Source organism: Myiozetetes cayanensis, unplaced genomic scaffold, assembly GCF_022539395.1.
Source record: "Myiozetetes cayanensis isolate MyiCay16 unplaced genomic scaffold, myiCay2020 scf2-11, whole genome shotgun sequence".
Lineage (NCBI taxonomy): Eukaryota > Metazoa > Chordata > Aves > Passeriformes > Tyrannidae > Myiozetetes > Myiozetetes cayanensis.
In genome coordinates, this window is record NW_026087411.1 from 84,795,511 (window position 1) to 84,823,121 (window position 27,611).

Consider the following 27,611-nt stretch of genomic DNA (forward strand, 5'->3'; position numbering starts at 1 on the left):
AAGTTTTACAGAAAAAAAAATTACATGCAAAGGATTTTTATTAGGAGGATAAACAAGACTAAAAAGACACTATATTAAAAAATAATAAAAATAAATTAAGATACCCAATAGGGAAAAATCCTAACTATTCATAAATTAGAAAACATAGTGAACCAAACCTGGCATTCACATCACTACAGACTTCAAGACTGACTACCCAGATTTGAAGTAAGTACCATAACAGCCAGGAGCTTGACAGCACCAAAAAGCAAGCCTGGTTTCCCAAACAGCCACCTTATTAGACATTTATTGTTACCTTCCATGCTGGATCTACATAACTACTCTGATGTTATACTGGACACTGACATTTCCAGGAATGTCCATCTGACATATTTCAACATAAAACGGCACTATTTTTTTTCAAACAATTTTTTAACCATCTCTTGTATTCCTGCATTTTGTGTGCCTGGAAAGTTGCACAAAACATGTTGCTTCAGGGCTGCACCTAATTATATTGGGCATCCAGAAATAGGTGCATCTGACTCATAATTTCTGCATGCCTTGCCAACCAATCAAACGATAAGAAATGCAAACTATGCTGAAATTAAGCAATAAAACATCGCAAGCTGCAAGTTGTAACGTATTAGCATACACCACAGTGCAAGGAAGAAGGAACAACAGGAAACAGTTTCAAAGTTTATTTGTACCCAGCACTGCTGAGAGTATCATCACAACTGCAACTTTACACACCTTGAGTCAAAGGACCAACTATTCCAAACTGAAGGTTACAGTACAGGATTAAACATCAATGAGGGTTAAGTGCACTAAAGCAGTAATATATTTAATTACCAAATGTTAACTATCACCTTTCTAAGCCTTTATAAATGCAAATTTTTTTCATTTGATAATCATCCCTCTCTGTAGATAATCTTCCAGCCAGATTTAATTCTTTTAATGACTGACAAACACAGAACTGGTAGAAAACCAGACTTAACTCATGCTGAGACTTTGTCATTTACCTTAAGATAAAATGGTGAGTTGAGGTACATTATTTTGCAGTGGTACAGAACAGGTTGGCAACAGACCAGACAGATGACCACAAAAAACCCATGCTTGTCTGGGTATGTTCACTCAGAAATTGAAGACAGCAGGTGCAGATGAGCTGTTTTATTTTACTCCTTCACAGTACTATGTGGGCCAAACTGGGCCAAATATGGTCCCAGAGATTTCAAAAGAAAATGTATTTCATCATGAGAATGATAGGGTATTTGTTTTCATGCCTCAAGAGTTACATTACTAATTAGCAATTTACACAAAGTTGCTAGACTTTGTGCAAAACAGTAGATTAATCCTCAGATGTTTTCTGCTTAAAAGCTAAAAATTAATCATAATCATTACAGAATGGCTTGAGAACTAAAAAGCAATTACAGTCATTGATAGCCACTGCATACATAGGCTTCAATGACAGCAATTAAAGGAGAGACCACGCCAATACTGAGAACTTTCCATGAACAGCTGCTGTTCCATAGCACCATTATAACCTTGCTAATCCAGTGTAAGGTCATTTTCTAAATGGGAAGTGATAAGTGTTAAGTTTTAGTTGCAAGAAATTCTTTTAGTTGAGAGCTATGTGTCAAGTAATGTGGCAAGAAATTCCAAGGAATGTGACAACTTAACATGAACAGCATTATATGAATACAGACGGATTTTTACATTGATAATATAAAGAACAGTCCTAATCCATGCTCCTTATGGAGCAATCATGGCTAGGCTTCGTGAACGAAGATTTGAGAGGGGTTCTACCCACACTTGCTACAAGTGCGCTGATGGCTAAAAAGGCCAATGCGAGATAGACAAGTCCGGTTGCAAACTCTGTTATTAAAACCTGCTTTGCACAAAGGCTGCAAACATAATACAAATAATATAATATAAAATCAGCTCTCAAACTAAAATGTGCTTAAGAGCTACTTGAAAAATTGAAACATTTCCTATTCATTTTACATTAGAAACATATCCAGATCTCCATGCCTGCAAGAGAACAATCATTTTCAGAAACGAATAAAACTGTATGTAACAATAAGTTATTTTGTACCATATAAGTTTCCAAACTCCATGGTTACTTTTGCAACAGTATTTTAATGGTGTCCCAGGTTAGACTTGGCTCCCAGCCACTTTTCAAGACAAAGTATTTTGCCAATTACAGTCTCTGTTACTTGTTGCAAATGATTAAAACAAATATCTAAAACATTGTTTACAGCAGACTGTGATACATTGCAGCTGCAGGTGATTTGCCATATAATATACCACAGTTCATGCCACAAAAGCGGTCACTCATGAGGTTGCACAGGAAAGAGAAGACACGGCTGATAGAAACCTGGATAATTTTTTTAAAAATTACACTGCACTCTTACAAAGTTCAAAAATAAGAAGATAAAGCACTCTATTACTTTACTGGCATTTTGCTTGAGTAAGAGCTTCTCGATTAAGCCTGGAATTAAAAGCTTTAGGATTTGGCCTGCCATTTGTACCTGCTAAAGACTTCTCTATCCAAAAGTACTAGTGTTTGACTCAACAAAGTATAAATCATGTTCTCTACTTTTATTAATGGGGACAGCAATGTATGTCAGCAGTTTCATATATATATATATATTCATATATATATATGAAACTGCTGACATACATTGCTGTCCCCATTATATATTTATATATATATATATATACATATACACACTTGCATGGTTGAATGCATCAGAGAGTTTTCCAAAACCCAAAACAGTGTGAGGTGAATGCCAGGATAGTGCTGAAATTTCAAAGGAAATAAACTGCAGTGGTAAAAGCTGTGTTCTTTTTACCCTTAGCAATGTCCACTGACTCTTCTAACAAGGGTGACCATTAGTAAGCCTTGAGGTTCCACTTCCTTGGTCCTTTGAGGGACAACTTGAGTTAATCAAGAGAGTACAAAAATAGCAAAAAGATCATTAGTCCGTTAGGAAACCATCTGAGCACAAGTAAAAGAACAAAAAATTGAATAGCAGAGTAGCTAAAAAGCAATTCAAATAGAAGTCTAGTATCTTCATTTTGGGTGGTATTTTAGAAGACATCTGAAATTTGTGAAGAAGAAAAATTAGCTTTTTTTCACCTTTCCATTGGAAAAAGAATCTAGAAACACTTTGGACTCACACCTTGTCATGACTCTCCATACGGAAAAAAAAAATTCTAGTGGGTTTTTCTGGGGTTTTCTTTGTGGTTTTGATTTTCTTTTTGCCCTCAAAATACATGAGCTGACAGTCTTATTTGCTTTGCCTTTGGGGAAGACAAAGAGATCCAGTGGACTCAGACTACCTATACACCTACCTACCATGAAATATATCAATTTAAACACCTTTCATCCAGAGATTAGTTGGTAAAATAGAAAAACTACTTAAGACACTTAGTTGCAGAGATCTGAATTGCTGTTCCATCCTAGTTCACAAGCAAAAATACTATTTTTCACTTCTGTTTTTGAAGCAGTTTTAGAGGTTTGGTAGAATATCCCAAAAGACACAGTGATGATATCCCAGCAATGTGATCAGTTGAAATTAATTAAACTAGATTTAAATCATTAGTCTTGGGAGAAGAAGCTTCATAAAAACATACCTTGAAACGAACAAACTACTCTCATTCATGTGTGCCTTTCTAAAAGATTGTCAAGCCTTAGGATTTTGACAGCCACCTGTTTCAAAGAACCCATGAGACTGACTTCAGGATGTTCTTGTGTGGTATCCCATTGAGTTTTCCCCATGTTCTTACCAGTCTCTATCAGCCACTTAATCTGGCAGGTTTTTTAACACCCAATCTCAGAGAAAGTTGTAAAACTAGGTATATCTTTACCACCACTAACTCGTCTGCATCCTGGTTTCCCTGCTACATCCTGAGAAGCTGTATTGCCATTCTGCTTATTCTTCCACCAGTCATCCACTTCTCTAACTCAGTACCTTCAGTCAAAGACAAATAATGCAGGAAAAAGACTCTCATTAACCACGTGATATTCAATATTCATAACACTTTTTTTTCAGTGAAACTTCCAGTTAATGTAACAGCTCAACACCTGCCAAAATACATGTCACTTTCAAAATTGACTGGAAAAAATACATCATAGTTTTAGTTACAGGTTTAGTTGCAGCAAATTAGAAATGCACCCATGGTAACCTACTGCTGACAGCAGTTTATCAGTGAAAGAACAGCATTTCTATCACATGTTGCTGAGGCTGTCAGATCCAGCAAAAAGGAACAGTTTCATTCGGTTTTGAGCTTTTGGGGTTTTTTTGGTTGGTTGGTTGGTTTTGGTTGGGATTTTTTTTGGTTTTGTTCACCCTTGCCCCCCACTTATTGAATAATGCAAAGCTTTCTGGTTTTGTAATTCACTTCTAAATGTAATTTTAAAAATTACCTACATGGATTCTTTTTACAGCTATTGAAAGTTAAGAGAAATAACTTTCTCCCCAGGCTGAGAAGCTGCTGAGGGGCAGGGTTTATACAGCCATGGGGATGAGCACTCAGAACATACTGCTGAGCCCAGAGACAAGGAGGTTGCATTGTGCCATTGGGTTGCCTTTCCATGTGATTCCAAGAGAAAAGACAGATTTATTTTGCAAAGATTTTTCACTGTTTGCATAGCATCTAAGACACTGACAGATAGCTAGATAGTTAAGTAGAATACCCAAGAACATAACTAATACAAACACATGGATTGTTTAATAATGAACTTGTATGTTCTGCATTTGTTACATGAAAGAAGTTTGTGGATTAGTAAACTACATCCTCCAGAACTGTAACTCTATATGCCATCATCTTCACAAGGTATTCTAACAATTTTCTTGTGTTCTTCATTAATTAATGTTTTTAATCAAATTAAAATGCTAAAGATTTTTTAGAACACATAACCAGAAATTCTCAGGGCTAGACTGCAAGATACCAGTTCTATCCTGCCAGAAAACAGTATGAACTGTATGTGCAGTGATTTGTTGCTGCCACCTGCACACCCTCTAGAGGTAGGCAAGGCAGCCCTCAGTTTGAAATTAATCCACAGATCCATACTTGGAACAGCAGAACCTGCCAACATCACATATCCATTACAGTATGCCTCACGTTTAAAGACAAGGCCAAAAGCCAGAGCTTTATTACTGAGCCATCTCTAAATACCGACTACTGCAGACACCCCTGTGGGTTCATAAGACATGACTCTGTGATACACACTGGACTGTGATGAAAGCAGTCACTGGTTCACTGCAGGATGCTAAATATAGGTATTGTGAGATGAATGGGCCTCCCTAATATACTTATCCCATTTCCGACACCAAAATACACTTCAGATCTCTTGACTCACTCTTCTGTAAATGACTTCAAAATCTTTATAACTGTTCACATTTTCATCCAGGATCACTTTCATTTAAGTCTTATTTCACGGAGATTTGGCTTTTTTACACTCAAGACAGAGAAGAATACAATTTTGCCATGGATTAATAAACCTGAAAAACACAATCAAAAATTTATAAACTCATATTTCTTAAATAATGAGCACTCTGATAGTTAATTTAATCTTCCAGATACAGATTGTATCTGAAATGTCACTGTATTGTCTTAACATATCAGAGTTTTCAGGTACTATCTATTATGTTATTTATGATTAACTCCTAACGCTGGAGATAAAGGCAAGCCAAAAAATGCCATGACCTTTCATTGTGGTGAGGTAATTTACAGATATGGGCAGATGAAAAATCCTGGAGAGCAAAATCATACAAAGGATTTTTCCAAGTAAATACTTCTCTTCTGGCACTTACTGGTGTGGTATCATGCTTCAGTTTGGTACAACTACTTCAGCTTCAGCTTTCCTATCAATGAACAGCAGCAATAACAACATTTAATTTAATATTATCATACTTTTAGATGTCTTTTATATTTTATGGGTATCATTAACTCAGCTATGGTTTCAAGGAGAAATTCCCTGGACAGGAATAAAACTGACTGAATTCCTTTCTGCAGAAAAAGTCCCTGAGGACTGTATTAATCACCAAGCTTCTGAATACCGAGGGGTATTTCAGATATATCTCCCCAGATTTTCCTCCAGATGTAGATGTAGCCATGCTGGAGGTCAGAGGTTGGACTGCATCTTGCTGTCCAGCTGCATCCCTTCCCATTAAATGACCTGCAAGAGAAGCTAAAAAGTGACCTAAGCTTCAGCAAAGAGTGGAGGCACATGGGAATAAACTAGCTGAGGCCCAGCTTCAGCAAGAAAACTTACATGAATATTTACCAAAGGAAAAGCAATCAGAAACACAATCAGGTAGTGAATAAAATTTTCATGTTGTGATATTACTGATTATTTCCTCAGGTCTGCATACAGGGTTGAGACACCAGTGGAAGAAAAATGTATCGATCAACATCATGTTTTATTTATATATAAATCCAATACATTGACTCACATTGTTACTTCAGCTTTCTCTCTCCCGAAAGCAGAAAATAAAAAGGAAGAAATAATAAAAACATAGTTTTAATAGTAAATAAATACATTTCTAACCAGAAAGTAATATAAAGTATCAGTCAAATACTGTTACAGTAAAGTAGACATTCATAAATTCTCCTTCACCTCCATACTCTCACCATAACTCTCCCTATATAATATCTCCAAACAGCAGAATCTCATGCAGAGTGCCTAGACATATGTATGTAGTAGCATTGAAGATTTCAGATTAGGCTTTCCCCTCTCTGTAGAAGAATTTCTCAAGAATAACTTCAGAAGCTTTAATAAAATGTCTCCAATTCAGACGGATTTTTGCCATCATCTCTGAATGAAAGATAGAGCTTTTCTCAATGCTCAGTTTGATGATTTCTAGTAATTACTATGTAAGTGCCTAAAACTATTAATAACATCACTAAAAGCTATACCTACAAGCATTTTCAGGAGGAAAATCAAAATTCTTCCCAAAGACTATTTATAATTCAGGACCATCACCTACCTCATCACAGCCTACAATAACCTCTCAATTCCAGTACCCCACCCAGCAAACAGACTATTTGCAGAAGACAAATCATGAGTTTAGTCAGCAGTCAGTGTGACCTTTGAGGATGGCTAATTTCCTTCCAGACAGTATCTTCAACCACCAAATTAAATCTACTGTTTCTAAGCTTAAGGGGAAAGAAATATGTCTGCTTAAGCAAACTATTGTATTATATAAAAATTTACAACAGCCACAGATATTAGCAAAGTTGTTCCTCTTTTATTCTAAATTTTGCTTCATCTTCAGTCTACAGATACAGCTGGGACATTATCAGAGAAAAGTCCACAGATTAAGTATAACTAGAAGCTCAACTAATCCCTTGAGAACATGCATACTTACTGCAACTAACCATACTTGCACCGGAAGTGTAATGGAACTTCCTTGAAAAAGCAACATTTAAATAACATTTCTAGTGAAAACAAGTAGGTGTGGCCAAAGGCATAAGAGAATGATGTTGAAAGAAGATTGAAGTGAGGTGGGGTCTCACTTCTTGCAGGTAACAAGCAATAGGACAAGAGGAAACGTCCTCAAGTTGGGGAGGTTTAGATTGGATATTAGGAAAATTTTCTTCACAGAAAGGGTTGTCAAGCATTGGACCAGGCTGCCCAGGGAAGTGTTTGAGTCCCCATTCCTAGACGTATTTAAAAGACTTGTAGTAGATATGGCACTTAGGGGTATGGTTTGGGGTGGACTTGGCAATGTTAGATTTGAAGTTGGACTCCATGATCAAAAGGCCATTTCCAACCTAAATGATTCTGCCTCACAACTACACTTCAGAAGAGTCTGAGAGACAGGTCTAAGAAAAACCCTCCAACTGCCAGCACAGGCTCTTCCTTCCTCCATGCTCATTGCACAGATTCCTGCAAGCAGCTCATTCACACATGACTTTACATTTCCTGCTACATCTTTTTGCATGGAGCTGCAAAGACCACAACTGTGCTCCTTCCTGTGGCAACGGTTCCTCTGACTCTACAGATAAGTATTAACTGCACAGAGATGAAAACAGAAAAAGAGATTTCTTTCCTCCTGATGAATTTAGAGACAACTCCTAACCTCAGTCAGTATAATGTTGTTGGATGCAAAAGAGTGTTTGAAACTGATATGTTTAATGTGTGATTTTCTAGACACATGGCAATTCCTCTCCTCTGGTGACAGTCCACCTGAAGGGAAAAGGACATCACCTGCTTATCAGCCCCAGCTGTAGTGTGGATATCACTCCAACTTCATCACTCCAGCTTTGACTGAGCCATCAGCTGTCATTTCTCCTATGATGTGGCAGTATTACCATTGAAAAAATGCAATTACTGATACAGACTTGTCTCCCAGGGAGATTGGCCTACATTCTCAAACTCACTACCAAGGATCAGTGCCCCTCTACCCCCACTACTTACAGAAATGCATCCAAAAAATATTTCATCTTAATTTTCCCACAAAAGGCCCTTTCAAGTATGTCAGGACTCTTACGCATATTCAGAAAGGCCCCAGCAGTAACTTTTAAGTGCACTCCTGTCACGAGAGCTTGGAAGGGAAAGATTTGTGCATTTGTTTCTAATGGGTAATTCTCAGATACCACAGTTATGGATGAGCTTAGGCCACATAAAGCAATTAAATGTAATGCCCTAGGAGAAGTTAGATGCTATTTCTGTCTGAATGACCTCAAAAGAGTGTGTGCAGATGCTCTAATCTATGACATTCATGAATTAGGGAAGCATCTTAATGCATTCAGTAACATTTTTTTATTCTCAAAGCAGAAAGTTTCTGTTCTCTTGGTTTGGTCATATTTGAATCCTGGAACCAGTCTGCTGCTTCCATATGATATCAGGTATGACTACAATAAAAGAATTAAAACTCCACAGAAATCTCAAAAGGCATAATATGTTTGCTTTGTTGAACTACAGAGTCTCAAAGCCAGAAGGAAGCCAAGACAAACAAGAATATATTGCTTAAATCAAGATGTGGGCAGGTACAGAACTTCCTTTCTTCATTATTTCTAATCAGTTTAAGAGCATGATTCATTTGTTAAACTTCATTCTATACAAGTGTGGAGAAAAAAGTGAATTACCCATTCAATACACAACAAAATAATGAAAGAAAGCTGCAGGTACTCCATGCCTTTGAAAATTATTCACTCTTCAAGAAAATGCTCAGAGATGTATTTATGTCCATCTCTGTTAAGGAAAATACACACATTTATGTTTGAAGATTTTCTTGGATGAAGGCCAAACAGAAAATTTCAGATATGTCTGGTTGGAGGACTGTGACCACCTCTGAATCACTGGACCATACCATATATATTAAGAAGTAATCACATAGTCTTTCAAGCAGAAGACAGTGTCTGAGACTACACTTCAGTGCCCAAAATGATGAACGTTTTGCTGAGCTTCCTGTAACGCAATTACACTGCAACTCAGATGGCTATCACAAGATAAATCTAATGCTCAACAGAAAATTGAAAATATTGCTTGGTTAGGTGCAGCTGACCTATAAGATAGACTTTGAACTTTTAATTAATATATTTAAAGGAAACTTTCTTTGCACATAGGCACACAACTCCTTAAAATTACTTTGCAATTGCTAAACTGCAACTGATGAATTTTCTACCTTAACTCACCTGCAGTGGCAATCCCCTGGGTAATCTACATCTGCTCTCTTACAGGAAACCTGTAAACAAAACTCAAAAAAACCAAAACAAAAACAAAAACAAAACACCTCTAAGAGAAAACAAGAAAGGAGAAAAAAAATTATGAGTTTCCTCAAACTCAATATAGTTTATATAACATTTAAAAGTGACTCTCGATACACCATCATTAAATAAAAGAGCCAAGAATGCATGTTTTGTTGTATTAGTGGTTTGTAATGGGAAAAAAGCTACATTGTGAAACAAACATCTGCCTAATTAAGAATAATGTAGCAAATTAAGTCTACTTTGTATACATGTTGAAGATTTTTTTATTAGACAGTATTATTTATACTTTCGACTCCATCTTTTCTACCTGTGAGCAGAAGAGACTCACTTTTGTTTCAATTAAAATCAGTTACAAATTTCACTAATTTTCATCCAACAATTATGTTAATGAAAATAGTATGATATAAGAATGTTAAACACCTGTCAAATAAGTTTTCCTTCAAATTATTAAAAAACATCTACCTTACCACAATGAGATTTATTTGCAAAGTCATGAGTTTACATCGTCTGGGAATAAAAGTTTTTCCTTCTATATATTTTCTCCATTAAAAAAATTAATAAAGTAATAAACCATGTGCTTTTCCTTTCCACTGAAACAATTACGAAAAATGTCACTGAGGATTATGAGTATTGGTAAGTGTATTACTGATGTTTACTTTCATGACACTATTAATGACTGAATAATCATTGGTATTCCATTTCGCTGATGCTAGAAATTATCTGAAATTATTGCAAAAATATAACTTCAATTGTACTTTAATCCAATTCAGGAAACTTAATTAAGCTACAAGCAACAATAAAACAGGGTGAATAGCTATTTAAAATATAGTCAGACTTGGAGCATGGAAAGAACATCAAGTCTGAATAGATATCACAACTTATTTTTGATATAACAAGGTGAACAATGCAGAAACTTAAAAAAGTATTGGGGGGGAAGGTGTCTAGATCATTAAGATATTGTCTAGAGCTCCCTTTGAAAATCTGGCACACAAATACTGTCTCACAGGCAGTTAAAATCTTTATAATTCTTTATTGCACCTATATTTAATGAACACATATTTAATGCCATATTAGAAATTCATGTATCATCCAACCCCAGGACAAAATCTGTACTTTGGGGCAAGTTCTTTCATCATTTCAGACCACAGAAAGTTCCCCGAGAGTCCTCACATCGTACAAGACACTCAATAAGGAAGACAAGAAATGTCACACTGAAGACTGGCACACCAAGAAAAATAGATCTAAGATAGGAGTCTCATCCGTGAATACAATGCTAATTGCATGGGTTTTGCATGAGGGGAAAGAATTACTGCAAAAAGATGATTATAAAGAAACTTCTTAACTTCCTTCTTGCTTTAAGATGGAGAAGATCCTGCTCGCAAAGGTTGTACGTTTATTTGAAACACAAACAACTAACCTAAGATACTACCTTAACTTCCAAAACACAATTCCTAATCCCATCTGAGAAATAACCCTTCGACAAATTGAAGAAAGTCCATACACATGAACTTTCCCCAGTCCAGGTCTTGGTGACTCTTTATCAAAGAAAGCCTTTTGTAGTCTTCTTTGTAGAAGGCTGTGGATCAGTTTTGATTTTTATGGCAAATTAGTTGCTTCCCCTGGAGTCAGAAAGTAAGGCCAGTACAAATGAGAACATTTAGAAAACCAAGCCTCAAAAATTAAAATGTGAAACAGTATTTTACTATGGTAAGCATAAATATTCCTAATACTTAGCTACTGAAAATCCTGAGGTGGACAATAGCTCTCAAAACAAACAAACAATAAAACCCCCCCAAAACAACAACAACAAAAAAACAACCAAGTGAAAAAGAGAAGCTGGATGTTATTTATCACCCATGACAGGGTTCCAGGAGAGAACTGATGTCCATGAACAACACTAGCAAAGAGGAAGAATGAAGCGTAGCTGAGCATTTAACCTTCTCTGCCAATCACAAAGCAAGTGCAAGTGGGTTTAAAGATTGTTACATCTCCACTACTCTGATCAGTACATAGTGACTGAGATGGCACAAGAAAACACTGGATGTGAACTTAAACACCTGTGAAGTCCAACTCACAGAAAAGCAGAGATCTACACCTGGTGCAGATTAATCCTGTTCATCCACACAGGCTGGGAACCCATTGTTTGGGCAGCAGTCCCAGTAAAAAGGGCCTTGGCATTTCTGTGGATACAACAGATTAAGTACGATCCAACAGCATGCCCTCATTAGAAATAAGGCAAGCAACACACAACTACATTAGCAGAGTGGGGCTGGCAGGCTGAGGAAAGTTATCTCGCCTACTCAGCACAGCTTCACACTATGGCATCTGATTGTGAACGCTCCCAGCTGAGCAGGGATGCACAGAAGATGGACGAGATGCTAGAGAGTAATGAAGATACTCAGGAGCCTTGAGCTTTTGTCTTACACGGAGCAGATGATGGAACTGAGCATGTCTGGTCTGGCAATAGGGTAATCTAACAGGTGACCTGGTAGCAGCCTACAGCTACCTGAAAGGAAATCACAGCGCTAAAGCCAGAATCTCATTGGTGACAGAAGACACGTAAAGGGACAATGACATAGAACTGCCACTTGGGAGGTTCAGGATGGCTCTTCCATTCTTCCCTCCCCATGCAAAACCCCCTCTTTTTTCAACAGGTAGGTGTTGTGGACCAGCAGGGTCTACAGCAGTGTTGTTACCCAGCAAGGTGGTGGGACCTGCATCCAGTAAAGCATAAGACCTATCTAGACAAAGCCCATCTGACAAGACTGGGAAGAGTGTGTCCTTCCAGTTGGACTGGGTAAACTTCCTAAGGTTCCTTCAAAACAATGTGTAGGTGAGAAATACGCACATATATAGAATCAAAAACTACTTCAAGTCAGGCAGATTGCTGCAGATTTATACTGAAGTGCATCTAAATAGCCACCATCATTCACTGTCCCTGAAAGAAAATGCCTACTAAAGTTTAGGTGCCACAGTTAAAGAATTTTAAATTTTTACTTTCTTAGTACCTAATAATATTTGATTTACCACACATTTATGTTGTCAACCCTATTATTTGTAAATATCATGTTGCTATTTGTTTTTAAAAGCATATAGAAAAATATTATTATCCTAAAAATATCGACCCTTGACTCTGAAATGGTGACTGAAAAGATAAAAGCCATAAAAGCTACCAACAGAGCACCCGGAACTAGTTCATTAAAAGCCTTAAGATGGATAAAAGAATAGATAAAATAATTTCTCCTACTTTCAGTAGTATGAGAAAAAGCAAGCACTTAGGCTGTTGCACATTTTTGGTTTTCTAATCAGAATGTGGAACCTTCATAATTATACAACGGGCACAGTATGATGCACTGTTGTTAGCTCACTTGCAAAGACCCGCTGTTCAATAGCCATCCTATCACTAGTAACCTATGTCCTTTCTGGAAGATCTGGAAAGCTAAAATAGCTAGTTAAATCTTTGATGGTATCATTAGAGTTTTTTCCAGAAATAATTTTTCGGTCTTTTTCCATTGACAACGGAAAAGACAAGAAGAACATCACACAGGCTCTTACAATTAATTTATAACTGTATCTTATCTTCAGCAGCAGCCAACAGTGGGTGCCTGTGAAAAACTATCAATACAGGTCATGCAAAGTCCTACTGCCTTTGTGCACGCATCCTGGTCTGTGATTTGGGATTGATTTGGGACTGATTTGGGATTTAGAAACTTCCAGAGCAAAAGGTGTTGGCTTTGTAAAGACAAGGACATTCCCACAAAAATGTTAAAAACTTCTGCATGGAATATATTACAAAGAAGTCAGTAAGAAACAGAAACTTTATTATTCCTGAAATAAATCCAACATGTTAAATTAGGAAACTTACACAACTAATTATATCTACCAGTATAAACAATATCAAAGAGCAGTATTTTTTTTTTTTTTGCTGAACATCTCATGCCATCTCATTTTCAGAATGTCAATTAAGAACAAAAATAATACAAAATCCGTATGACAGCTGAAGATGAAACCCAGAGTTAAATTTGCAACCAATCTGGAATTCCCCTTTCATCATTCTACCGCAATAGCTACACATTTTTATCACACCAAACAACCCAAAATAATCTAAATGAACTGCAACAGCAGTAACAGAAAGAAATCTTCTGACATCCCAAGACAATGCTTTTGAAAAGTTACATTATTTCAGCATATTAACATAGGCACACGTGTTAAATACGCAAATGCTCCATGTGTAGGTGATGTGGTGTGGCGTAAATATTTTACTAGCAAGAGTTTAAGTTACTGACCCATTACACACAAATTGTAGAATGTTCTTTTCTGATTTTATAAGTGTTCATATTTTGGTGCTCCTGAATGATGAAGAACAAGAAACTATGGTGTCTGAAAAGCAGATGTTCAAAAAATTTCAGGAAAGATATATCATTTTAATGGGGCTTCCATGTAAAGAGCTACTGAGGGGCACAAAAAGGAGTCAAGAAACATGTAATTTATGTTTCTGCTCCCCAATACAACTTTACTGAAGTTAAAGGCCTTTGCTTAAGAGTAAATCTTTCCTCCAGTAACAGAAGTTTGCGGAAGAGCTGTCTTTTCTAGCACTTGGCAAGTCTGTATTTACAAATAAACCAACCAATTGACTTCTGAATGTAGGTCACAACACTCATTCCTTAGATGGTTGGCCTATTTTTCTCTTAGTTGAAAGGGCAAAAAGAAAAAGAAGAGCAAACTCAGCTCCGAAGTGGTTTTCCCTATGGAAATGATAAATGACAATATCACTGCAGGAATGGTTTCTATTTGTAACTAATGTCAAGTCCCTACTTCTTATTTAAAAAACAAACATGCAAACCTAAATAAACTTCTAGATCAAAGACTTCAAGCTGCAACTCTGTAGCCACCCTTCCATTACTTCAACCTGCAAATCGGAGTGAGGTTTCAGGAGACCAATGATCTGCTCAAAAGGTCTCACCCCAGATAGCCCATTCCTGAAACAGAAATAGTACAGAGTTATAACAGGCTCCACTGCAGGCAAGAATAGCTTAGCAGTGGTAGGAGCAGATATCTCACGTACTTAGTAATGTCTTTGCAACTGTAAGCTACTTGCCTCAAGACCTTTTTTTTTCAAAAAGATGTGGTTATTTTGTTTTGTTTGGGTTTTTAATTCTGTAAGAAAGCCTGCTTTCCAAGATATAATTGTATTTCATCAGGTGGCTAAAAAAAAAAAAAGAAGCCTGAAACGCCAAAAATACTATCTATGTGACTGTGATTAAATCAGAATTATATAAATATGTTAAAGTAATTTATAGACAGACAAGAAAGATGGTTGTCAAACTGAAATGCAATGGAGCTTCAAACGCACCTTAAACAATGTAACAGTGACAGATCCTTAAAGGTAATACTATTACTAGGTGCCTTTATATTATAGTAATGTTTTAGGCTCTTTCACGTAGTTCTGCTCAGATAAAAGATGTAATGTTGGCATTTACAGCTGCCAAAATTGCAATTTGCAATTAAAAATTAAAACTGGCATGCTTTCTATGCAGGCAATTATCTAAACGCAACTGGCAATCTTCCTTGTTTACAGTGCTGCTGTGTCATGACTCCACTGTGTTGGGAAATTTACTACCTTTTTTTTTTCTTTTTTTTTTTTTTTTTAAGGTTTAAACTTGCAAACAGTATTTCCAACTCGAACTTTTCTAGTTTTAAAGATTTTCATCATGGTCTCAAAGTGAAAGGTCCAAAACTACAATTTACAGATTTTGTATGGCAACTTCAGGCACTGCAGTGAGATGATTCCTAGTACATATTTTGGTGTTTCTCACAACATTAATTTACATCTATGTAGTCAACCTGTAAGAACCCAGACAGCAAAAGGTAGCAAATAAACACCCTTCAAGAAGAAAGTTTAGGATGTAAGAGTTGATTTTCAGTGTAAAACAAAGAGAATGGGCAGATCCTCTAAGTGGACAAAAATTCTTTTACTGAATAATATATAACATTAACTATATTTCTACTGCTTGTTATCTATCATAATTGTGATCTACTAAATAAGTCTATCCACAAAGTATTTTATTAATCAGATTGCCATGGTTTTGGCAAAATATTTTTTCACTTATAAAAACTTGTATTATAGTAGGATTTGGGAGTTCCCCTGCCGATGGGAGGGGAGCACTCTTAATGCTATCAAAGAGCTTTTAAGGGAACAGTTGCTTTTTTAGTAAAACTGCTGCAACCACTATCTTGATTTCTGCGACTATCATGGAACAAATACAGTAAACTACAGCATATCAATTAAATCTTCTGATTCATTTACAATATATTTTCCATAGTCAGACAGAACAATACTTTGTATTATATTCCCAACACAGCAATGCCTAATTTCCTTCCTCTATAGTTGATCGCAACGTTTTCACCTAGCAGTATGATCCACTGCCATGACTACTTGCCAGACTATTGCACATTTTGCTCAGCCATCCAAAAAGATTTTAAGTCGGGCCTTTTCCCCGAATGTTGTCAAAACCCATAAAAATAGGGGATTGCTAATGAACTGAGGAACACGGCCGACCCTAGAGATACTGCAAGCAGTGACAGCCACAGGTCCCCCCGCACAGCTCTCACAGGCAAGCTTGAAGTTAAAGCAGCCCAAGTTTCCCACCGCGGTGACAGTACCGCTCTCCACTGAGCGATGCGACGGAACATGCATTTCCATCACGGGCTCTTTCAGACTGAGGGCGACAGGAGCCGCTACTTGCTAAAACCAAAAGCTCAGCAGTGGCAGGCACAGGGGGGAGGCTCGCTGTGCGCTGCCCCGGGTGGCCCCCGGTGCTGCCAGCGGCAGGTGGGTACACCTGGGGCGCAGCATCCCCGCTGCGCCTCACACCCGCGGCGGGTACACACGTGGGAAGGCGCCGTCACCCCCACTCCCTGCGAGGCGCTCCCGGAAAACACGTTGGAGGCAGAACAGAGCTGTGCGGCTCCGCGGCGGTAACTTTTCAAACCGCGCAGCACTCGGTGTCCGTGAGGCAGGACGCACGCCGCGGGTACCGCCGGCGTACCCACTGGGCCCCGCCGTCGCGGGAAGGACCCCGGCAGCTGCTGGCACCCCTCGCCCCGACTAATCTCGAGGCCGGCGTGCGGCATCAGCGGGAGCGCCGCGCAGCCCCCTCGCACAAGCCGACGGCCTCGAGCGCCCGGGAGACCAGGGAACATGCGCTCCCCGCCGTGCTCCCCTCCGGCTCTCTCTGCCGGCTGAACCGAGCCCCCCATGACCTCCCACCTAGGGCTACGCGGATTTTCCCGCCGCCCGCGGAGGGCCGCGCCGCAGGTGGCAGCGGCTGCCCAGCCTCCGTTGACGCCTCCCGGTCACTTTCGGCACGACTCGCGGGGGACTTGTCCTCCCCGTGGACAGGCGCTCAGTGATGCCCGGGGAGCGGAGGGACAGGAGGGGAGGTGCGCGTCTCTCGGTGCGGCGCGGCTCTGCTCGGGGCAGGTGCGGGCGCCGGCCCGGGGGACCGACGGAAAGGGTCGGGACGGGACGGGACGGGACGGGACGGGAGGGGAGGAGAAGAAAGCGTATTGGTACTCACACGAAGGCGTGATAGACGAAGGCCCATCCGCGGGGCCGTTCCAGCACGTTGTACAGGTAGTTCTGCAGCCGGCGGTACTTGGCGTTCCTGCGGCAGCTTGGCCCGCTGCTGTACGACAGCGGCTTCCCCAGCAGGCTCATGCGGGCGCCGTGCTTCCCGCGGCGGCCCTCCCGCAGCCCGGCGGGGGCGGCCGTGCCGCCGGTGCCCAGGAGCAGCAGGCCGTCACCGCGGGCCGCCGAGCTCGTCAGAGCCCTGCCCCGGCCCGACTCCACATCCTTCATACCCGCCGCCGCGCCGCTCTTCACCCAGAGCCCCGCGGAGCCGCCCTCCTCCCCGCCGCCGTGGTTGCGGGGCATAGCATCACCCCGGGCGCCGGGGCGGGCGCCGGGGCAGCGGCGGAGCAGGGCGCGGGCGGCGGCGGCCAAGCACCCTGCGGCGGCAGCCCGCAAGAGGCAGCGGGGGCCGAGGGTCTCCGGGCGGCGCCCGCGGGGCGCGGGGGCGCGGGCCACTTTGGGCGCCCGGCGCGGCGGGCCGGCCTGCGGCAGCTTCGCGGGGGCCCCGACGAGGGAGCGGGCGCCCCCCCGGGCGCGCTCTCCTCCCGGGCGGCGGCGCCCCGCCGCCGGCCCCCGCAGCGCCGCCCGGCGTGGTTCCGCGGCCCGGGACGGGGCGGAGGGAGGGAGGGCAGCTCCGCGCGGCTCCGGCGGAGAGGCCGCGGCTCGGTGGTGCCTCTCGCCGCCCGCTCCCTCGCTGCCTCCTGCGTCGTTTGGCTCGGCAGGGCCGGGCAAGCTGTTGCTCTCGCTCCGAGCGGCGGAGAAAGTAGGCGAGGAAGGCGGGCCGGTGGGGGCAGGCAGGGGCCGCGCCGCCGGGCGCCTCCGAGTCCCGGGGTTCAAGCGGCAGAGGCAGCGGCGGTGCCCGCGGCGGGGCGGGCGGCAAGAGCCTGGCGGGACGCTGCGCCCGCGGACTACGCGCGCTCCCGGGAAATGTCCATGTAAGTCCGAGAAAGTAACAAAACTGCCGTAAGTCCCGGTTGAGGCGCGGGAGAGGATCGGCCGACAGCGGGACTCCTCTGCGGACGGGGAGCGCGGCCGGCCCGGGCGGGGCAGCGCAGACGAGTCCACCGGGTGTCCCCCCGAGGGGGCGGCGCGGCCCGGCACTTCGCTCCGGCGCTTCCGCCGTGTCCCTGCCTCGTGCCGCGGCGAGACGGCAGATCCCAGCGGCGGCAGCGCGGGCTGCCTTCCCTGCGGGCTTCCCCTCGGCCCTCGTCAGCTCCGGCCCCGGCACGGTGCGGCCGGAGCACAGCGGTGCTGCCGCTCCGTGCCCGCGCTGCGCCGAGACAGCGATGCTCCCCCTGCCGAGCGCGGCCCTTTTACGCCCCGCCGCATCAAGGTGAGCTTGCGGAAAAAACACCACCCACCCCGGCATCCGCAGGGGCGGCCGCCGCACCGCGCCCGCTTTGGCCCCAGTTATCGCCCGGGCTCGGGGGGCGACCCCCCGGACACCCCACCGGCGCTCCCTCCCGCACCCCGCAGCTGCCTGATGCGGGGCAGCCACCGTCCGTTCCGCTCCTGGGGCCGGGGCTCGGCAGCGCCCGCCGTCCCCCGGGGACGACCGGGAGCCCCGCCCGGCACTTCAGCACCAACTTCATGAAAAATAGCTGCGTGTCACTGGTTTTGCAGCCTGAGCACCGTGATGTGAAAATGTGACGCTAATTCCTGAAGGGTTAATGAAAATGTAGTAATTGTGGATGCTAATGTTAAGCGAAATTCAATAGAAGCATTCAGAAATTGAATTAAATTTCGTTGGTTTTTTTTCGTACTGACTGCTTAGAGGCCAGGCTCTCAAACTTTGATTAACAGGCCATCTTCAACTTCCAGAAAAGAAGCTGTGAAGCATGTTCTGTCTGTGAACATTAACTTGTGCCTCTACTAATGCAACATGGACACACCAACAGTACTAATTCACTGCTACATGTCCAAAGCCATTCAATCAGATGTCTTTAAATGAAGAGCTTAAACTTCTTCCTTCCTCCACCACACTTTCTCCTCCACTGCAGGCAACTTCAAACAGGAACCTTCTAACATGTGAACCCCAGCAGCCACTCAAACTCATGATAAGGGATGGCAGAAACAGCACACATGTCAAAACAGATGTTAAGTAGTTGATACAACTATCCACAGAAACTCTATGAATATTTAAGCTTTCCAGTGGCACATATCTACTCTTCTTTCTTTGAATTGTAAATTGAGTTAGTTAATCCTTCATTCACTACTTGTTTGCATTTCCGTGGTTTGATATATACAAGTGTTTATACTCTTCATTTTTCTCATCCCTGTATATCCACGTACAGCTGAAGATGTACAGCAGCCTTTAGCATCAGCTACTCCTCCATGCTTAGATTTAAATGGGCCTTGAAGTCACTCAAGTAAAATATTTGAGGGATGGTACTCAAGTTCTGGAAAGCCAAACTGTGCCATTCAACTGAGAGCACATGGTCCAATCTGCTCAGCCAGGCCTCTGTCCTGCAAGTACTCACCCTTGAGCTTTGTTTAATTGCTGTGGGTGTGCAGTGGCACAGCTCACAGCACCACTGTTGATAGAATTGAGGCTTCAAACCGTGGACTGTTAATAAATTGTGAAAATTACTGAACTCCAGTTCCTGATGTTCCTTTTGTGATCCACTAAGAAATATTGTTATAATTCTGTGCCCTCTAGTGGTGCTTAAAATCATCAATTAATTTAAATAATCGTAAGGAAAACAGTCTGTGAGTAGAAATATGTGAGCACAAATATGATCAGTATTGAAATGTAGCCATAGATGCTGGGACAACTAGAAGCAAACAAAAGTAATACACTTAGTGATGAATTATTTTATTTTTTACAGTGTGTGAACAAGTGTATTTTCCCATCTGTTATCTGTTATTAAATAAATCCTTTTAAAAGTATGTATTATGAGAAGAGATTGATGGTAATTATTCTAATCTCTACTTGTTCATATGTCAGATAACCAGGGCATGATACGCTGGTTGAATGTGAAGTAGATCATTAGCACCCAGGCAGCTGCCTGCCCTGTAGCAGGCAGAGGAGCTGTACTGTGTATCAAAGCTAGTCCTCATCTAAGTATTTATTGCGAAATATGGGTCTACATTTATAGGACAACAAATTCCCCTGATATTTTGGCTTCAGACTATATAATACCTACAGAGATGAGTCGTGTGAAATTCTAGCATGCCTGCGTGGTCCGAGGTCACCCTGGGTTCAGGTGTCAGTAAGAGGATCTACTTGACGAAATCTCCAAGGCAAGAACATCCCAAGGAATCTTGACTTCTCGAGGCTACAGGTACAGTATATACACTCACAGAGGGGCAAGTAAAATGACATGATAAAGTGCAGCTTGGGAGTAGCGATTACTGTGCTTTAAGGCAAATGTCAACAGCGTATTCCAAAATTTTAAGTAACTGGTTTTAGGATTGCATTGCATTTTCCAAATGTATACATCAAATGTTATATATCCTGACTTGTGGAAGAAGAATCAGCTGAAACATACAATCTTTGCTGATCAGGAACCAAATGTTACATATGTTTGGTATTTTCAGAGTTCTGTTCTAATGAGTTACTTGTGATATATTGTCTTAAATTAGACTTTCTGAGTTTATTTTAATAAAAGAAAGGAAGTAATTTAAACAACACTGATAGTCTCTTATTCCCTTATTTACAATAAAATTTTTTTTTTTCTAGATCGTGTAAAGTTCTAAGCCATCTACTACTGCAATTTTGGGGTTAGCCACACTAGAATTTAAAGCAGGCATTCACAAGGACTAAATCTGCAAATGAATAACAAGAATACTGTAATGCAATGATGCAATTTTGGGCACAGGGTAGATACTAATAGAAGAAGAACCTTGTTACAGGGCATAAAAAAAGGGGGGAAAAAAGGAAGTCCAGTTGGGTTGGAGGGCACTGACCAGAGTTCAGCATGCCCAGTTCATTGCTTAGCTCTGTGCTGCCAGGCCAAATAGAATCTGGAGCCTGTCCACATCAAGTCCAAAGTACCTGAGCATGTAGTTGCCTCAGGTCACTGACAGATGCTTACTGAGCTGCTGAAAACCAGTTGTGTACCTATTGTAGTATTTATATTGATATGAAGAATCTCTCTTCAGTTGCGTTCTACAGATACATTCAATTACATATCTGTCATGGGGTGGTAGCAATGTGTTCACAGAGAGGGGGATTGTTAGCATAAATTAATGGAACAGTTTAAGATGCTCAAATGCAGCAACAGAGAGAGCAGTAGAAATCACAGACATACAGTGGCTGTTATAAGCAGAAAAGCAGCCAGAGTGCAAGTTGGAGGACCTTCGTAGCAACACTTTGCAAAGGTCAGTTTACTGTGGTATCATGTTTTGAGTTCATTTGTGTTCCTTGTTAGTAACCTTTCTCGTGTTATATAATATTGTGAGGTATCATGTATGCTCTAGTTTTGCATCTCTTTGTAAGGTTTTTAGCTTTCTGCCTAATTATATGGAGAGAGGATACTCACAGCTATTCTTGGTGACAAGCATACAACAGTCAGGAATAAGTTTTCAAATCACTTAGGTGTTAGGAACAATTCATTTGCTATGTTGACCTGTTGTATAGCCTGGAATACCTAGTATGCACCTCCAGGAAACCCCAAATCAAGCATCGCCATTGTGTAATAAATCAGGAGCAAAATGTCAGGTGAGGTGAGCAGTATATTAGGATGCATATTACAAGCTGTCCAGTCAGCACATGTAATGTGCTAGCAGCTGTACCAGGGCTCTGATATTAATATTAAAAAATGTTGGAATACATTTCATTAATATTCTAAGATGTTGGAATATTTTCCTGCAAGCTTTTTTTTATATAAATGAATAAAAGCATGACTGTCATTAGCATGAGGCATTCAAACACTGAACACAGCAGAAAGGATGGCCCAACCTTCCTGTGCATTCTTCATGAGGTCCCTTAACCCTGAACTCAAGGGAGTACCTTCAAAAGTAATTTATTTTGATGTCCCTTTTATTTGTTAATCTTGATGTTAAACTATTATGAGGTTACTAACTCTGAGGAAGACCTGTCTCCACAAAGAGCTGTCCTGGCACCAGACTTTCATTCCAAGCAGCCTATCTCTCTGTGTTACTACCAGCACAGGATAAATTTTAATCCAAAGACAAGACAAGAACAGCTCACTCTCAGTACTTTTGCATCCTTGGCCACAGGTATACTAAAAACACTTTTGCCTGGTCATTACACCTGTTAAAACCAAGACCAGTTCACAAACTGTTAGTTAGATCCTTTCATCTGCCAGGAACTCTTTGCTCCTTTCCAGCTAGAGGAACAGTTTGGCCTTCTTTCCTTGCCTGGTTAAGATCAATGGTAGAAATTCCTGGCCTTACTTCTGTGCTGTCTGGCTGTCCTGGCAAAATGTTTATTTTGCTCCCTGACATCTAGTATTTCCTCTCCCTCATCAGATATTAATTCCTGATAAGAGAATTAATTTATTCCATTGATTCCTACTTAACTAAATACCTAAACATCACTCTCCATTAATAAGACATGCCTGTCTGTAAAGTCATTACCAGACCTCAAGACATTCTCTCCTAAATGGCTCTCCTGTTCATCTCCTTTGCTTTCTCTTTTATTTCTAGTTGTTTTGTTTTGTTTCTTTGTTTGTTTGTTTACTATTTTGTGATACTTCTCCTCCTTCCTTCCTTCCTTCCTTCCTCCCTAAGCCTCCTCCCTCTGTGATTCAACCACCTGGACTCCCAAACAAGCAGTCTGTTGACAAAACAAAACTGTATATCTTGAATGGTGCAAACCCTACCACAGTTGCAGGTCCTGCTCCATAGACCATTCTCACTCTCTAATCTAGCAAAGCAAGTAATTTGATCATTAAAAAAACCTAAAAAAGACAAAACCAAAGACATGAATCTATACTGAGAACTGCTGAACAGTCTACCATCCTGAGCTGGGAATATAATACAAGTAGAATAGGATATGATATGGGTTTTTTGCAGAGAGAAAGGTTTGTTTTCCCAGAAAATATGGATTTTAAAAATCATACTCCCCAAAAAACCTAGAAGTTCTGAAGAAAACATGCCAATCAAAAATGTAGATGTTTATTGCAGTCTTTTGTAACTGAAGAGAGTTTCTAAATATGAAAAGAGAATCTTGGGATCCTTGGGATATTGTCTTCAAAACTGTTTGTTTTCAAGGAGAAGAGTATAATTTGGCTAGCTTGCATGCCAGCAGTTCCCTCCAGCAGGCATGATAACAACCCACGTCAGACTTGAAGAAATCTGTCAAGGTCAGAATACAGCTACTTTAGAATTCAGCAAGAGGACGTTCTTTTTTCAGGTTTCCAGTGTAGGAAACAAGTGAAGATTTTTTTTGGTTTGGACTTATTTCTGATTTCTTTGGGTATGGAGGAAATATTTTGTGAAAGCTCAGCTTGATCCCTAGAGTTAGCAAAACTCCTTTAAGATACAGTGATATCTAGTCTTAGTGATGCATTAGATCATCTAGGGATGTACCTGAATACAGCTGGTGGCTGATAAAATATCAAAATACATGAGATGTATCTCATTATGAGCTTTATCTTTAAACTACAGTGACCTTTATTATTTACCAGACATGAACTTCTGGTCATCTCATCTTTCCCCACCTCTGCACATCTCTTCCACTTGTATTATCACAGCTCTGATTAAAAATATTCCTGTTCAACTGTGGTCTAATCTTTGAAGTATTGAAATTTTTTTGATATTATTATTTTAGAATAATCTAAATTTTTTTGTTTCTGAAAATACATAGAAGCGTATCAGTCTTCACTTTATTCAACTGGAACATAATTTACATTTATGTCTGTCCCAAACAAATTTAAGATAAATGTGTGCAGAGTAGCATGGAGAGAGCCAACGACTTCAGGTGCTCTTGCCTGGGACTGCTTGTGCTGCAGAGTTGCTCCTGGGCAGCAGAGCCATGCTGAGGCCTGAGGGAGTACTCTGGCCGCTGAACACTGGGACAGGTTGGCAGCATCACTAATCTCACATATGGGATACAACAGAAGATACTGCCTGCATGTTTCTGGCAAGTTTAAAAGGTTCCTTGTTTCGTGCCCTGGCTTCTGTGACCCTCATGTGAAGGTGCCTATACACTTCATGTATTATTGAGATGGCCTAGTCCTATTATAGGAGTCTGGTTTCTGCTCTTGGAATAGGACTTCAAATTTTAGGGACTAAAGCACAGTGTTTCCTGTCATCTGCAGTCTCTCTTCAGATCTTGGAGTGATTTAAGATTCTCTTAAGATCATTATCTGTTCATCTTGCATACAAATGTTCTGACATCTTAAGTTTTATTCATAGCATAAATGTAGGACTCGAAACTAAATTATTGTAATTCTTTGTAACTGGAATAACATTTTTTCTAAATTAGATGGTTAATCACCACCCTAATATATTCTGAAGGTACATTTTAAAATAAAAAATATAATTTACTGCCCTTTTTAATAAAAAATACAAAGATATTTGGCCTTTTCAGTGTGCCTGTTCAAATAGTTTGGCAGCATTTATGATACTCAAATAATTTGAATAAAATGTGTCCTCCATTAATGTATCAGAGGACAACCAGTCACTGGAAAACTTTGGTAGGAATTGTGTGCTTGGGACTCCTCGTTTCTGCTACTCTGTTCTTGTTGAAGTCAATGAAGTTTATTCCTGTCAATAGGTAAAGGTGGAGGTGAAAGTGTCTAAGGTCAGTGGGGCCCTCAAGAGCTCCTGTTGGATGAGTAAAGACATTCAGTTGGAGCTGTTGGAACCAGAAAGGAACACTGTAGGCTTCTACAGGCATAGTTAGGCACTTGACTTGCTCATGTTATTAAATCTTATCCTAAAGCATGCACTTCGAAAATCTCATTTAGGAGAAAGACAAAAAATAAGAAAACAAGTGTTAAGAGGCACCTAGGTGACCTAGTGAGGCTGTGAGACAGGAACAATAATGAGAGAGAATTTATAATAACAGGTAAACAGGAATCATAAACATGGGGAAGAAGATGATAGTTCAGTACAGGGCTTTTTCACATGCTGCTTAAAAGGGTGGTCTAACAGCTGCATTCCTAGAGAAAGGCTGGAGGTAGATACTCTATTTCAAAAGAGGAATGAAATAGAAGCTGTGATATCTCTAAAGCTAGCTTGTTTTATGTCTCTGCATATATCATTTTCTGCAAGGAAACATATTACCAAAAGTGGGTTTTAATATCCTTGTAAGGCTGAGGAGACAATAGTTAAATACCATAGGCCAGATTTAGTAGGGAAGTATTTGCATGAGAAGCAAGATGTACAAATATAGATATAAGGCAAAACTCACGATCTTTTAACATGAGGGTGGTTGGACACTGGCACAGGTACCCTTATGGGATGCAAAATCTCTGTCCTTGGAGTTTTTCAAAGCTTAGCAGGCCTCAAGGAACCTGATGTAAATTTGATGAGAGCCATGTGTTGGGTAAGCTGGAGTAGGTGACCTCTAGAAGTTCTTTCCAGCCTAAAATATTCCATGAGTCTAGATGACCTTGAGCAATGAATACTTTATGACCTACCCTGTGAAATAAAAACCCATTGATAAGTTTGACCTGGTCAATACTCTAAGGCACATAAGCACCTGTCACTGCTGATACCCTGCCCCTGCTGCAAAATCACAAACCTTATGTGTAGGGGGCAGAGGGTTGAAAGGATAGCAGTGGTTTCTGCCTTTGGTGTAATAGTTCCTCCAATTGCTTCTCCAAAAAGGAGGAGGACAGGAGAATGAGCAGAGAGAGGCATCATAGCACAGTACCATGTGAGCATAATCCTGAAGAACAGCACAGGACCAGGTATCTGCTCTGTCTCCACCATGGGTCCCAACACTTCCATTGGCTTCCCTTTCCTTTCTCCAGCTGTCTCTGCCATAGCAAACATCCTTCCTTTTCTCATCTCTTTCTTTTCCTGTGAGATGTTTTGAACTTGGCTGAATTTTTTGCAGCAGTACTTTTCACTGTAAAGATATTATGGGTGATGATTAATTGCAAATGTTATTATCCCCAAGTAAAAAGGCAGCATTTAATATTATTTTTTTTATAAGGGAATAGTTATTTTAATTGCCCTACATACTGGACCATTTAAAGAAAACATTGAGTTCTCTCAGTTTGAATATCATATTTTTGTTAAAGTTTCCCTGCTAAAGTGTTGAAATCTCTATCCCTTTTTGAAAATCTTGGTCAAACTTTGCCTCTAGTTAATAGGACATTCACATTAAACCCATTTAGGTTGTTTAATTTAAGCAGGGGTCAAATTCTGGCTCTGTTTGGTTATTCTGCCTGAAGATTTTCATTCTGCAGGGAGGTTCATCGATTCCAACTAATGAGAAGAAAACAATTGGCTCAAGTTGATGATACCATAAATACTTGGAATTAAAATTAAACATTATTATTAGCAACTTTCAGCAGGGTTTAAAGTGTTGAAATTTAACCTTACCATGTGGATCCCTATCACTTAACTTTAATGAGTAACCAGTAGCAGGAGAGTTTCCTATATCATGTGTGCAGTAGCTGCTGAAGAGAGATATGACATATTATCTAGACTGGTTTATAGAAGCAGCTATCACATCACTGCAATAAAGAGGGAAACTAGAAATTTAAACCATTATCTTCTAAAAGGTGCACTATAAAACTATGATTTAAAAATTGCTTTTATAATGCAAAGACCAAGTACTGGAAGCAAAACTCTCACATATTTTAAAAAGAAGTGATGGCTTACATGATAAAGATGAGTGGTAAGTAAAAGTAACAAGCTGCCTTTATAACTCAGTTGGAAGCAGTTATCACAATTATTCTACCTTCTGTATGCCAGATCCTGATAGCAAACCTTTTTTCTTTTTTTCTTTCTCAAAATGTTTCTCTGGAGCAGAAGGGGGAAATAGTTGAAAGCTTTGAGATGGGTGTTTTGGAACATTTTGCAGAGCACACTGTCTGGGGCCATAAACACACAATTCAGTTGTAACCTAAAATATCATATTGAAGTTGTTCTTTCCATTCACTGTCTCTTTCCATATTTAAATCCATACAGATAAGGATACGTCTCCGTTTCCAGAGCGAATCTGTACACTTGAGTAGCATAACAGTGGAGATAGTTTCCTGCTGAAACAAATGGGCCCCAGAAAGTAATAACCATTTTATTTCTGCTCAATTGATGAGGAATTACTGACTTTATTTTCTAAAGAGAGGAGCATTTGCAATGCTGATGACAATTTTGGAAGACTAATGTTGCTTTAGGCCCCAAGTAA

At 40.7% G+C, this 27,611-nt stretch overlaps 1 protein-coding gene across 1 annotated transcript in view; it reads right to left on the reverse strand.

Moving 5' to 3' along the window:
* KCNQ5 (potassium voltage-gated channel subfamily Q member 5) overlaps positions 1–17,649 on the reverse strand; it is a 279,875-nt gene extending 262,226 nt beyond the window's left edge. Inside the window, exon 1 of the mRNA XM_050316089.1 lies at positions 17,283–17,649. Within this exon, the coding sequence (XP_050172046.1) occupies positions 17,283–17,638 (356 nt within the window). The 5' untranslated portion in view covers positions 17,639–17,649. The remainder of the gene's footprint in view (positions 1–17,282) is intronic.
* Positions 17,650–27,611: the final 9,962 nt, after the last annotated feature.